Raw genomic sequence first — 14429 nt, 5'->3', positions numbered from 1 at the left:
AATACTAGCATACCATATTTACAGCAGATGGAATTATAATAGCCCTTTCCATAGAATCTTCTAGAATATATGAGGGACAATGCCAGGAAGGGGCTCGCTTGCAGAATATGCTGGGCTGAACGACATGGGACACAATAAACCTGTGACCAAATGGAGGGGCAACTTGGATCAAGGCTACCATGTGGGGAGGGAGAAGTACAAGCCCTCTCCCAATTTTATGTTTCTTCTATGAAAACCCTTCTTTCCCTGAGGCTGCTGTTAGCTGGAAGGGGGTGAAAAGAAAGGCTTTTCACTGTACCTGTCCGCCCCCCCCCCATAGCAAAAAAGCAAAACACAAGGTTTGGGAGGGGTGAGCTCCCATTGGAGAAAGGTTAGCACTCTTCGCCCAGAATAACAGCACCATCTGAAATTACCCCCTGCCACCAGATTAAAGAAGGGATACTGGGAGGTCTACTATAGCATGTGAAGTCTGAACCCAACACTTGTGGGACCCAGGAAGGTAGTGTTGAAACCCTTACTTCTCTGGCAGCAGTAGTGAATACACCCTGACCTTCTTTATGTTGACTTCAAGATCCAATTAAGCTTGCTGGAAATAGCTTCAAATATTTGCAAACATTCACAGGGAACTTCTGTTCTGCATAGGGAACATCTATTCTAAATATGTGTGCTTTTTTGAAAAGAACCTTCCATACAGAATTCTACACATGGAATATAAAAATTAAATTATAAAGCATTATTCAATATCAAGTAAGATTAACTCTCTCCAATGGACCACAAACAACTGTCTCTCTTTCACTGTGTTGTTCTGATGTTCCCAGATTCCAAAAAGAAACTGGAATGGTGCTGCCTCCACCTCCAATTGGTGTCTCAAAAATCGCTCCTTGTCTTCAGCCCTGCAGGGCTGTGTACTGGGCCTGCAAAGCACCAAACAGGCTCGTTATGCAAGGCACTTTTGCTTTTTCCAAAACAGTTGTTGCAAATTTCTACAGAGTCCTTTCAGAGGGTTTCCAAAAACTGTGGTGAAAATTTCAACAATTCATCTAGAAATATAAGAAGCAGTAGTTTTCTTATTCATTCCCTTTGAGAAGAGGTTTTACCACAAAAAAGACTGAATTAAAAAAGCAATTGCTTACACTTCAGCAAGTAAGTTTCAACCAGAATCCTCCCCCTTATATTTATTAGCTGCATCTGTGATGGTCAGTGCTATCTGATAGTGTTTTCTTCGTTTCTTGGGTAATGCACTCAGCACAAAAAGATGGTCAGTAATAGAATGGTTCTGATAGGGATTAGATGCAGGAGTGCAGCTTCCCCCACTCCTCAGCCTTCAGTGTAAACTGAAGAAAGTTGACTTGGGCAACGATCTACAGCATTTATTTGAAGGAAACTGGAGTCCTCAGTTCCATTGCGCAATGAATCACCAAATATCTCTGTAGAGCCTGATGGAAGATCAGAAACTGAGAAGAGAAGGTGAAAATGCAGAAATTTTGTACATCAAATAGACTGAACTGGAAGAAATTTGGGTACGTTACACAGTAGAAAGCTGGGCATAATTACATGTTGCATGCAAACACAGGATTCCTCATGCGTATTTAGATAGATGTGTGTTCAGAGAGGAAAACATTTTTGGAGCACTGCAGAAGATAGAGCTGTTTGGGAGGCAATCTGTAGCAGAGAGTGTTTGGCAGCGCAAGGGTTAAGCACCCTTTCCCGCCAGCCTCCCCTCCCCCGCAAATATTCTTTTCTACACACAAAACAGTCTCCAGGCTCTCAATATTCTCTACACCTGCTGCTTATCTGCTCAATTAGCTTTGAGATTTATTAGTAAATGCCATAATTTCCTGACATTTCCTTATGAATATTGGTGAATCTTACTATTATCAAATATCTAGCTAAAAAGCACAGGCTAGGTTTGTAAATGATTTGGGGTAATATATACGCATGCTCATCGCTTGTGGACTGAAGCACAAAGAGCTTATATTCGGGTATTGTCTCCCCCCCCCCCTTTGAATGTTAAAGGTGCAGCTTATTTGCAGATGTGGCTTACATCCGGGCCAATACGTTACGCAATGGAGAGCTGGCCTGGTGTAGTGGCCAATCAGAGAGTCAATGGGGAGGCCTGAACTCCTGGGATCGCCTTCAAGCAAACCCCACTTCCTCAGCCCCAGCCCTCCCATTGCAAATGGGGAATTATCATGCTGGCTTTCTCACAGCACAACTATGAGGTTCACCACTGAATGATGAACAGGAAGTGCTTTGAAGACTTTAAAGGGCTAACAGATGTTAAGCATTATTATGCATGAAGGAGTATTTTATTTATTATTACTTATTTATTAATAACATTTATGAACTACCTTTCAAAAAGCACCTGCCTGTTCACATTTTTGGCAAGTCACCAAAGGCCCAGTAGCCAAGTTTTCTATACAGACCTATGAACCAGTCCTAAGACCCAGATGCTCAGTGTTAAAAGGCTGAAGCAGAAGAACTACGTTCTTTTTTTCTGTCCATTTCTGTCATTGGTCTGTTAGAGGCCCAGTCTAGACTGGATTAAGGGACAGAAACTGCCAATTTTCTTCACAAATGAAAATCTGTTACATGGTGAAAGAGCAGATGGGAATTCTCAGAAATTTGTTTTAAAAGAAACAAATGTTTACAGCTAGCCGTGCAATCCAGTTTAAAGCTGGCAAGGTTACAAACTTACTGAGAACCACTTCACAGGTTACCAAATTCCTACACAACAAATTATTTAAGAAGGAAGACTACATAATTGCCACAACTGGCTGTCATTTCTCAGTATCTTACATGCAAGTTGCAATTTATGACTGACATGTGGAACCAGATTGATATCCTACAAGGTGTGATAATGTTTGAACTGACTCCAGGTTTTATTAATAAAAGTCCAAAGTGCCTCTGAGAAGGTTGAGAGGGAGGGGTGTTGATGCCCTGGCAGTGCTTTGGGGATTATGGTGCACATCATTATGAAATGAGTTTCAAATTGGGGGTGGGGGGGAATCAGTACATACTTTGGAAACATAAAATATCCTTTCCAGAAAAGAACTCATGAAACTAAGAGCTCTAGAAAGATTTACCAAAGAGTGCACCTTCAGCTAACACCAGGGCTGTCTTAAGCATATCTGGCGCCGTGGCGCAAAGATCCCTCCAGCGCCCCCCCCCCCTTTCTCAGAGTTGTCAACCTTTTTTTAAGGAGGGGGGAACCCCAAAGTTGTTACCCTTTTTTAGGAAAGGTTCCCCAGTGTTGTTGACCTTTTTTTAGGGAGCTGACACCATGCTTACACATGATCTCTGCTTGGGAAAAGAAAACAGGAAACATAAACAAAGAACCGGTAAACAGTTAGGATGCAGCTTAACTGTATCAGAAAGGCAATAAATATTCCTGCAGACATTTCTTAGATCATGGTCTTTCCAACTAGTGGCTTTGTTAATTGTCTTACTTTAAATGTTGTGATGATCCTATGCCCTTTTAAAATGTGGTTTTGGGGAGTGGAGGGTTATTAGGGTTGTTGTTCTTATTTTGATTATGTATTTTGTGGTTTTATATTTTGATTTTATTCAGTGAAGCACCCCAAGACCTTGGGGTATAGGGTGGTATATGAATTCTAATTCTAATCATCATCATCATCACCCCAATTCCCACCATCCACTTGGCTCTTTTTGTCCCTTTACACTTGCATGTTTTGCACCAGCTTTCTTTCAACGAGCATCAATAGATAAAACTGGAGGTGTGGGGGAGAGAGGTAGCAGTGAGAGAAGAGAGACAGACATCCCCTCCCATATCCTATGCCTTCCTGCAGCACTACTCAGAGGTAAATCTGACTCTGTATATAATGGGGCTTACTCTCAGGTGCATTTACATAGGATTATCATTGCTGCAGAAATCATACCTTTATATTGCTTTTAATTATCACCTGCCCCAGGAAGGTGACCTTTGCAAAATGAAATCGCAAGGCTGCGTTGCAAGATCCGAAATACTGAATATAAAAGTGGTAGGCAAGGGGTGAAGGGTAGAGACAGATGACTGGTGATGCACAAACTACCGATGCTTCATCCAGCCCACATCATAGAAATGGCTCCCCTGCCCCAGCCCCTTTTAATTTTGTGGGTGGGGGGACAGCAGGGGACTCTTATGAGCTACACTTAATAGAAACCATACCCCACCACATACCCAACTATTAAAACTCCCTCTTGCCAAGTGGCACGTGGGGGGCAGGCGCAGCGGCGGAGGAAGCCTCTCGGCGGCACCCATAGAGTGGGGCACACACACGGTGTGTCACGGTTAAAAATAAATAAATTTGGCCGCTGTTTCTTTAATACTAAAAAGAAGAAAGTCAGCATGAGTCAGCAGCCTGCGATGACTCATGCTATTTCTCACCAAATTGTACCTGTGTATATAAAGTGGTTGAAATGTAAGTATTGGTTGGTTGGTTGGTTAAAGCTGGTAGTGTTGGTGTGTGTAATAGCTGTTAGTCGTGTTTGCAGACAAAGACTCTTTTAAGAATAAAAGCAGTACTCTGCAAAGATACTCTGCTCAAAGACTCCTTTGTGCCAGTGCGGGTTCTAGGAACAGGCGAAGGAGAAAAAAGGAGATCAGAACCTTTAAAACAAACACTGATACGGTGCCCATAGGGACAGCGCGCGTGGCGCAGCAGGGGGTGCGATTGGTGGCGATCCTGCCCAGGCAAGAGGAGCTGCCCAGGAGGCAGCGAAAGGGGACGTGGGGCTGGGAGGAACGCAGTCCTTGCCTCCTCCCCACTGGCAGCCACCTCCATCTCCTCCTCCTCCTCCTTTCAAGGCAGGGCGGGGACTCGGAGCCTTGCTGGAAGCCGGGGAAAGCCAGAGAAATCCTCTCTCAGCACGACGAAGCCGCTGGGCGGGCCCCTTGACAGCCCTATGCCAATCCCAGGCATGCAGGGAGGAACCGGGCAGCCACCTCAGCGCCTCGCTTGGCCCCGAACTCACACAGAGCCCACAGCAAAAGAGCCTGCTCGGCGCTCCTGGGAGCGCAGCACTGTGGTGCCGTGCATCACTAGAGATAACGATTAAGACGTCCCTGGCTAACACGACCACAGTAGGGCTTTACCTGTAATGCCAGAATGCGCTGAAAATGCTCTGTGGAAAACATCAAAACCTGCCTGACCCATAGATGAGGGTACAAGACAGTCTTCAAAAGGAGGGACCATATTACAAGTTCCGCCATGTTGCAAATTTCTCTGATTGTCGGCATAATGTGGGGAACAGAATGTTTGCAGCTGCCCATAAGCACCTAGAAAGAGAAAAGACACAGAAATAGATCAAACTCATTTTCTGTATTTACACCAGTTTCATTAGAAACTTCTCTTTGACTTCGCTTTTCCAGGAAGCTTTGGCAATATATTTCTGACTATTTTAAAGCTGTGCTGTCAAGTCCTTAAATCAAGTGCCACCATAGTAATTAATTGTCTTGGCATTTTCATGAGAATTTTCTCTTAAAAATCATTTGCTTGACCTTCTTTAACCTTCAGAAAGTTGCACTTCTCCTTGAGTATATTTTGTCTAATTACACAAATTCAGCCTTGATGAGAAAAATGGAGAGAGACACAAAAACCAAGGCTATGGCAGAAGTTGAAACCACAGCTATGCTTCTCTTAGTCCTAGGCAGTTAAATTGTAGCCCCGAATCCCTAAATTTTCTGAATTCTAGCACTGTTCCGTGAAATGAAGTAATAGTAATCTGTTGTGTACCATATCCTGAGTCCTGAGCAAAAAGAAAGATTGACAACAAAAAGTCTCTAGAGAGGAGAGAGAAGGGATTAGAAATATTCTTTAAAATTGTTCTTTATATATGAAGCAATGTCCTTAATCTAGTCCTCAATAGATTTGGGTAAAGCTTGAAAAAATGCATATAATGTTTTACTATTAAACTGTATTGGAAGGTGGGGAAATTAGTGCTTCAAAAATAATAGGTAAAGGGTGATAATTATACATTTAAATTTTACATTCTTGTATCTTGGGAGAGAGGGACATATTTTCTTCCATGACTCATACTTCACTGGGCAATCTTGTGTAAATCAGCATTTTCCCCAGAGCATTTGGGATTCAGAATAGGGCATTGTGAGAAGTTCTAAACCGAGAAGGAGTGTGGAACAATGTCAAAGAACATTTTCAGCCCAGCTTTGCCTAAGTCTTGCCAGCTGGCTTCACGTACCAGAGATGGAAATAGCTGTTTCTGGTAACTGCTGTGACTCAGCTGTAAACTCTCACAGTGCGGCCATGGCTGGTTGGGACAGCAGTTATTTTTAAGAATGCTTTTCAAGTATGCACAAAGCACCATTGAGAGTAATGAGCTAAAAACTGTTTTGGAAAGTTGTTGTTTTCTATTACTTTACTATGGCCACTTTTCTTCTTAAATGTTAGCATAGAGCAGAAGAGGGGAGATCGGTTGCAAATAGCCAGTACAGTTGGCAAACCAGTCCATTTAGAGAAAGAAGGTGGCTTATTTTCCTAAAGGAAAAAGAGTTAAGAAAGGTGAAAGCATTACAACTGAAGAGAGCTGTAGTGCCTTGTGTCTGTGTTGACTTCTTCATGGGTACACAGATGGAAGAAGAAGAGTTTGGATTTGATATCCCATTTTATCACTACCCGAAGGAGTCTCCAAGCAGCTAACAGTCTCCTTTCCCTTCCTCCCCCACAACAAACACTCTGTGAGGTGAGTGGGGCTGAGAGACTTCAAAGAAGTGTGACTAGCCCAAGGTCACCCAGCAGCTGCATGTGGAGGAGTGGAGACACGAACCAGGTTCACCAGATTACAAGAGTACCACTTTTAACCACTACACCACACTGGCTCACATATGAATGTTTCCATATGCAAGTTTGTGTGCCTCAATCTACCCAGGAGTGCTTCAGTTTTAAGCCTTTGAAACTTATTTCCCATTCACACTGGTGGGTGGCCTTGATGGGATCCATTTGTGCTGTGTGTTGCAGTCCCCTCCCTCAATTAGTACCACTCTGTCCACCGCAAGTTCAGGAAACCTGAGGTTAGTTGTAGGTATGGGTACAGCATGCACCTTTCCTTGCTTTTATTTGAAACAAAATAGAAAATTCTTTCCAGTAGCACCTTAGAGACCAACTGAGTTTGTTCTTGGTATGAGCTTTCGTGTGCATGCACACTTCTTCATGCACACGAAAGCTCATACCAAGAACAAACTCAGTTGGTCTCTAAGGTGCTACTGTAAAGAATTTTCTATTTTGTTTCGACTATGACAGACCAACATGGCTACCCACCTGTTGCTTTTATTTGTTTTTGAAACACAGGTTTTGCACAAAAGAGCAGTAGAAAACAAAAACAAAGAAATGTAGAAAGGAAGCTTGCTACTCCAAGTCAGGCAAGCCTTTGGAACTGCTTGCCTGAAAAGCTGCTACTTCCCTTTTCTTTTCACACCTCCTGTACCTGAAAGGACAAGTTTTATTTTCTTTTAAAATACAGCTGTCTTTTGCAAGAGCAGTTCTGCTGTTTTAAAAATACAACTGCCAAAACAGCAAGAACTGATGGAAAGGGGCAGGCTGCATCCTGTCCTTTGGGCTGGTACTGGTATGTAACACACATGTAAACAAGTCTATCAGCACAATACAGTTTAGTACATCTACAGTCTGCTAATGTGTGGTATTATTTTTTTTATTTTCTTCCACTATTGGATTATCTGCAGGGTGTGTGGGTGTGGGTGTGTGAGTGTGTGGGTGTGTGGGTGTTTGTAGGCTGCCACTTGGATAAGGACGTCACGTTGACACCATTAAAAGAGATAAATCCACATAAAACTCCAGGGTGGATGAGCCCTTAGTTGCTGTGAGAAGTCTGGGTAGTAGTTCTCCCTGGCTGTGCTGGACTTACTCTGCAATGCCGGAGTCCTTCCTCAGTGCACTGAGGGTAGCCTGATTTGGAGGCTCAAGATGAAGGCACAAAACCCTTGTCTGTTGTCAAGATTGCAAAATGTGACATTCTTTAAGAAAAAATAGCTCTTTTGTGCAAATGAATGGAGGTTTGTGGAAGGAAGGTAGGGAGATACACAAATGTCCAGGAAAATAAGGATTGAACAATTACTGAACCAGCACAATGTTCCTGCTGTGGAGTTGTGCTCCAAGTGAGATCACTACATCAGCACAGGATTATGGTATGATGCCACCAGAAATCAGGTGTTAGCACTGTGAATGAAGCTTTTGTATGACATATAGCTGGTCTGCAAAGGTCACTGTAAAACAGCAGCTATCCTATATTATATCCTAGAAACATTTTTTGTAATCTAAACAGATACATGAAGTACATGTAACTCATGTTTGGTTGCTACATATATTCTGTAACAGAATGGCAACAGGCAGACAGAATTTGACCCATTTGTGAACACAGACTGTTGTTAGAGCAACAAAAGCCAATCTGTGTATACTTGAAGCCCATGAACAAGGAAGGATGCCCAAAGGCTGGTTGGACAAAGAACCGTGACTATGGAAGCCAACTAGTCCTGTATTACAGCAGAAATACACTTCGGATGAGGCTCTGGAACTGGGGACTAGCTTAGCTCAGTTTTATTCTACACCTTCAGTAGGTTGTAAATATGGCAAAACCAAAGGAATAACAAAAAAGCTGCAATAAATGCAGAACAATTCGTCTACATAAGAACACAGCCTGTGCTGTCTTCATATCACCACAAAGCACTTATGAGCTTGAGATGCTGATAAATGCTGCATCCAAAATGCTAGCTTTCAAGATGAAGTAAAATCAGAAGTGAATGGCAGCAGGGAATGTAGCTAAGTATGGCAAGAGAAAGATGAAAGGAAGTTTGGCTGTGAAGCAAGGCCCATTATTGTGTTGTATTGCAACAACCCCCAGACAGCATGTAATCTCTGCATTTTTATTTTTATTTTGTAATCTATAACCCTTCAGTCCTTGGGTCCTCTGCAAGATATCCAGTGATATTTTTTATTTTTTAAAAAAACACCTAGGGCACGTTTAAAGTCACTTCTCAGACCATGCTAACATTCCAAAGAGTCTCCACATTCACTCCCTACAAGACTATGAACTGGCTCCCAAATGGCTTGATGCATCTAATCCAAGACAACCAATATTATCTTTTATTGTATTTCTTCTATTTAACATGCCAACCTCATTACTGGTAAGCCAGATGTTTTTGATCTCCCCCAACTTTAAGTAATCACCACCCATCCCTGTTTGGATTTATTTGATACCATTAATTACTCTTCCACTTTCGAAGGCAAATCCCAGCTGCAAACAGAAGAATTGTAAAACACAGGGTGTCAGAAGTACTCTAGTGCACAAAGACTCAATAGAAGCATTTATTCTATTTTATGTGTAAAAAAAAAAGTGCTTATTTTCTTTTCAAGTGTGTTTTCAGGTGCCACAGCCAAAGACCAATGGTTTCTAGATAGAAAGCAATAATAAGTATTTTGTTTCATGCACATGCTTCTATCTATCTACACACACATGTGGGAGAAAGAGAGAGGTGAGTCGGTGTAAGTTGACTGGTGAATATGCACAAACAGAGATGATGTGCACATTCATATAAATCAAGGGGTGGAGAACATTTATTGGACTGAGGGCCACAGTCACTCAGGCATAGTCTGTTAGGGCTGCATGTGGATAATGGGAGGAGCCAGAGCCAAATGTGGGTGGAGCCATTCTTTCCCCCACAGATCTCCTCCCTCTCCAGTGGGACTTTGGTAGAGGGACAAATCACTCCGGTCAGAGGTCTGAACTGATCATTAGCAGAGAGCTGTTTGACTGCTTTATCCTTCCTCTCCTTTCTTCACTTCCCCTCCCTCCAGTCCTCTCCTCCTGCCCACATTTTCTCCTTCCAGGCATTGTGTCATCAGGTGATTGACTGAGAGGCAGGCTTGACCTCCTGTCAAACTTATCTTGTGGGGAGATCAGGAACTGCCCACCAGCAAGATCCAATTCCCCTCCCCTTTGATAGACTCATATACAATGGTACCTCGGTTTAAGAACAGCCCTGTTTACGAACTATTTGGTTTATGAACTCTGCAAAACCAGAAGTAGTGTCCTGGTTTGCGAACTTTACCTTGGTCTAAGAAGGAAGCCGAACGGTGGAAGGGCACCTGCGGTAGGAGGCCTCATTAGGGAAAGTGTGCCTTGGTTTAAGAACAGTTTCGGTTTAAGAACGGACTTCCAGAACAGATTAAATTTGTAAACCGAGGTACCACTGTAGTCTGCTCAACTTCTGGTTCTTCTGATTGGTCTGGAAGATCAGAGGTCTTTGTTTGGCTGTTTGCACTTCTGCACACCTAGGAAGTCCACCATGTACAGTATGTGGGAACTACTCCCTTGCTTTAGGGGGGGGGCTGCTTTGATTCCAAACTAAGTTCAGAAGTATGGAGGAAACATCTCCTAGCCCTATTTAAATCCCAAGATTTGAGCTAGCTGTTGTGTGCCAAGGTACAGTATTGCTACGCTCCTGCAAGACTCAGGACATAGGCCCAGGACATTTGCAAATTTGGGGCTCTGAGTAAATCATGATGGTGGGTGGCTGTGGTCTCGCCACCATTGCACTTTCAGCATGTCCAGCAGTACTGTAAGCATACATGTGTGTGTGTCATTTATTTAAATATATGATGTGTTTCTGCTCCCCAGTGAGGGGGACTGGTGCTTTCAAGGAGTGGCTGCTCTCTGCCCCATTGCTAAGTCCATTAAGGGAAGGTAGTTCATGATGGTTGGGAGCTTGTTAAAAGGGAGATATTAAAAGCACAACTTCAGGCAATACCAGTGAGACGGAAACATGGAAGGTGCCTAAAGAAGCCAGGGTGGCTATCTAGAGCAGTGTTTTTCAACCACTGTTCCGCGGCACACTAGTGTGCCGCGAGATGTTGCCTGGTGTGCCGTGGGAAAAATTGAAAAAGTACTTTATATATAGTCAATATAGGCACAGAGTTAAATTTTTAAACATTTTTAAACATTTTCTAATGGTGGTGTGCCTCGTGATTTTTTCATAAAACAAGTGTGCCTTTGCCCAAAAAAGGTTGAAAAACACTGATCTAGAGAACTTTTAATTGAGTTAAGATTTAAAAGGGATATGTACAAAAAATGGAAAAAGGGGGAAACCACCAGAGAGGAATTCAAACAAATAGCCAGCACGTGTAGAGACAAAGTCAGAAAAGCTAAAGCACAGAATGAACTCAGGCTTGCTAGAGAGGTTAAAAGCAACAAAAAGGGCTTTTATGGGTATTTCCGTAGCAAAAGGAAGAACAAGGAAACAGTGGGGTCACTTAGAGGAGAAGATGGTGAAATGCGAACAGGGGACAGAGAAAGGGCAGAACTCCTCAATGCCTTCTTTGCCTCAGTCTTCTCCAAGAAAGAAAACAACGCCTGACCTGAAGAATATGGAGCAGATGATTCAGCAGGGGAAACACAGCCCAGAATAAGTAAGGAGGTAGTACAGGAATACTTGGCTAATTTAGATGTATTCAAGTCTCTAGAGCCAGATGAACTACATCCAAGAGTATTAAAAGTACTGGCAGAGGTGATTTCAGAACCACTGGCAGTAATCTTTGAGAATTCCTGGAGAACAGGCGAAGTGCCAGCAGACTGGAGGAGGGCAAATGTTGTCCCTATTTTCAAAAAGGGGAAAAGAGAGGACCCAAACAATTACCGCCCAGACGTGACAATGTGTTTGGTTGGCATGCATATTTGTGGTATGATAAAATCAAAGCACACAGTGGATTTAAAATGCATATAATTAGGAAATCTCTGTTTAAAGTTTGGTTGAAATATAAGGATTTGTTAGAAAGAAAAATGCCCAGATGGTTATCACCGTTAGAAGCCAAAGCCTATAAAAGAGCAAATATGGACAGACAATGGCCGAAATATAAGGACATTTTGATACAAGAAGGAGAGAAATTTAAATTAAAACCATATGAACAACTGAAAGAGCATGTTACAGACTGGCTACAATATTATCAGATAAATGAGACATTCAAGTCAGATAGGAAAATTGGTTTTCAGATAGAAAAATCCAAGATGGAGATTGAATTAATAGAGTCCAAGAACAAATTTTTTTCCAGAATGTACAATCTGTTACTGGAGTGGCATACCCAAGATGAAATGGTAAAATCAACAATGATTGAATGGGCAAAGGATGTGGGGCACATCATCATGTTGGAAGATTGGGAAAAGTTATGGAACACAAACAAAGTTTTCAGCATGCAGTTTATTAAGAGAGAACATTATGAAGATGATGTACAGGTGGTACTTAACCCCTGTGAAATTAGCCAAAATATACCATGGTCAAAGTAATAAATGCTGGAAATGTAAACAAACAGAAGGAACTTTCTTCCATATGTGGTGGACGTGCCCTAAGGTGAAAGACTTCTGGGAGAAGATATATAATGAAATTTAAAAAGTGTTGAAAAACACATTTAAGAAGAAACCAGAGGCCTTTTTACTGGGCATCCTAGGTCAGGACATTGTAAAAAGTGATAGAAATTTGTTTCTGTATGCCACAACAGCAGCTAGAGTTTTGATAGCTAAGAACTGGAAGACAGAAGAACTACCAATGATAGAAGAATGGCAGATGAAAATGATGGACTATATGGAGCTTGCAGAAATGACTGGGAGACTCCGTGACCAGAGAGACGACACGGGGGAGAAAGAATGGGGAAATTTTAAATTGTATTTAAAAGAATATTGTAGGATTGAAAATTACGGGTAGATATATTCTGAGGCTAAGATAGGTTGTAGAGTTGAAGTGTATTGATTTAGTTATAAGATGATAAGGGTTAAGGTAAGAAATGCATTTAATTAATTAGATAATGAAATAATATAAGTTAAGAGATAGGATATATCAATGGATAAGTTGTTGTTAGAAAATAGAATAGAATTTTAACAATTCGGAAGTTACGAAAAAGGTATTCCAAAGGGACGCAGCAGGAGGAGATTGGAGGAAGTCCCACCAAGATGTGAGGAAATATCATATTTTTAAAGAAAAGTAATAGTTGTTGTTTTTGTTGTGTTTTTATGTTTGTTGTTATGTTATTTTTGTTTCTTATGTTAAAAAACCTAATAAATATTTTTTTTTTTAAAAAAAATAAACATGGTCTGACTGACTCCTGGAGCTACGGATTATGGGTGTCCATCCCTGAACCCAGTGACCCTTGCCCTGTAGAGCCTTATCATGGCTGAGGAAACTTGCCCTTTCTGACTGACTCCTTTTTTAATCTACCCTTGAGCCAAGGATCTTTACTACTCCCCTCTGTGTTTTTGGACAGAACACGAGGACAGAAAGTTATACCACCATTCCCATCTCTCTAGCTTTTCAGTTTCCACCTCTCCAGTGCCCTCCTTCCCCCCTGAAACTCAGAAGCATTGCTGCACAGCCTCCTTTGTCTGTTTGTCCCCCAACTCTTGCTCCCCGCTGTATTCCTCCCTTCTCTGGAACGGCCTCAAGCCCCTTCCTGGGTACCTATATTACAGTCCTAAAGCTCTTGCGTCTTTTGCTAGTTTCTGGGCCAGTGCTACCAGATCGACTGAAGCCTATTTTTCAGAAGAAAAGAGTCAGGTTCATGGAGGGGAACATTCCCCCTTTCATTTGAGCTGAATTTGCCCCAGGCAAACCGAGAGCTTGTCTTGCTTCAAGTGTCTCATCCTTTGCAGTAGAACAGTTTTTGCACCCTGCAAAGACATTGCATCTGGCAGTGATGATCATGGCTGCAACAGTAATGCCCCACGCTAGACTCTGATGTTGTGCCAGCAGAGAAGCCCTGGACCCAACTCTACACACTTTTCAAAAGAAAAGAAAATCAGAGGAATTGCTTGTGGGGTTGGTCATTCTTTCCTTTCTGTGTAAGCAGCTGTCAAGCATTGAATAAGTACATTATAAAGTGGAGCCCACTGTAACTAGTAAGAAAGGTTACCAGTATATTAGCCTGTATTTGACTCCAGTATCGCTTCTTTTAAATTCTAACATCCAGTGATTTCATTAAGCTTTTAAAATCCTCAGGGTTTTTTTTATTTCCAGCTTAGGAAACCATTTACAATTTGTTCAAAAGTCTTCTTGGCCACTAAACCCTTTTTCTTATTGGTACAGCCAATTTAAACTAAGCTGACAAGTTTAAGACTACATATTGAGACAGAAAAATGTCAGTATTGTTTGGTAGCAGATTGAGCTGAAAGTTCAATGGCAATAGCTGCAACCCTTTAAATCATGTGAAGGCAGCAGAAGAATTGCAGTAGACAAAGGCTAACAAAGCTTCCCCTGCTACCTGATATATAGACCAAACAGATCAGGCTGATGAAGTAGCTCCATGGGATTCTTCTACTGAGTTGCAGTAGCATGACCCAGGACAGAAGATTTTTATTCTTTGCAGGTTACTGAGACGCTTAACTAAAAACTCGGTCTCATTGTTTCCTCTTCACTGAAG

At 42.0% G+C, this 14429-nt stretch overlaps 1 protein-coding gene across 1 annotated transcript in view; it reads right to left on the bottom strand.

Moving 5' to 3' along the window:
• Window positions 1-799: 799 nt before the first annotated feature.
• GLIS3 (GLIS family zinc finger 3) overlaps window positions 800-14429 on the bottom strand; it is a 155920-nt gene continuing 142290 nt past the window's right edge. The window contains exons 9-10 of the mRNA XM_033173157.1: window positions 5096-5278; window positions 800-1454 (exon numbers count right to left, since the gene is read on the bottom strand). Of these exons, the coding sequence (XP_033029048.1) occupies window positions 1318-1454; window positions 5096-5278 (320 nt within the window). The 3' untranslated portion in view covers window positions 800-1317. The remainder of the gene's footprint in view (window positions 1455-5095; window positions 5279-14429) is intronic.

Source organism: Lacerta agilis, chromosome 16 (genome assembly GCF_009819535.1).
Source record: "Lacerta agilis isolate rLacAgi1 chromosome 16, rLacAgi1.pri, whole genome shotgun sequence".
Lineage (NCBI taxonomy): Eukaryota > Metazoa > Chordata > Lepidosauria > Squamata > Lacertidae > Lacerta > Lacerta agilis.
The sequence above is the reverse complement of the archived record's forward strand: the minus strand, read 5'-3'. Positions and strand labels throughout refer to the sequence as shown.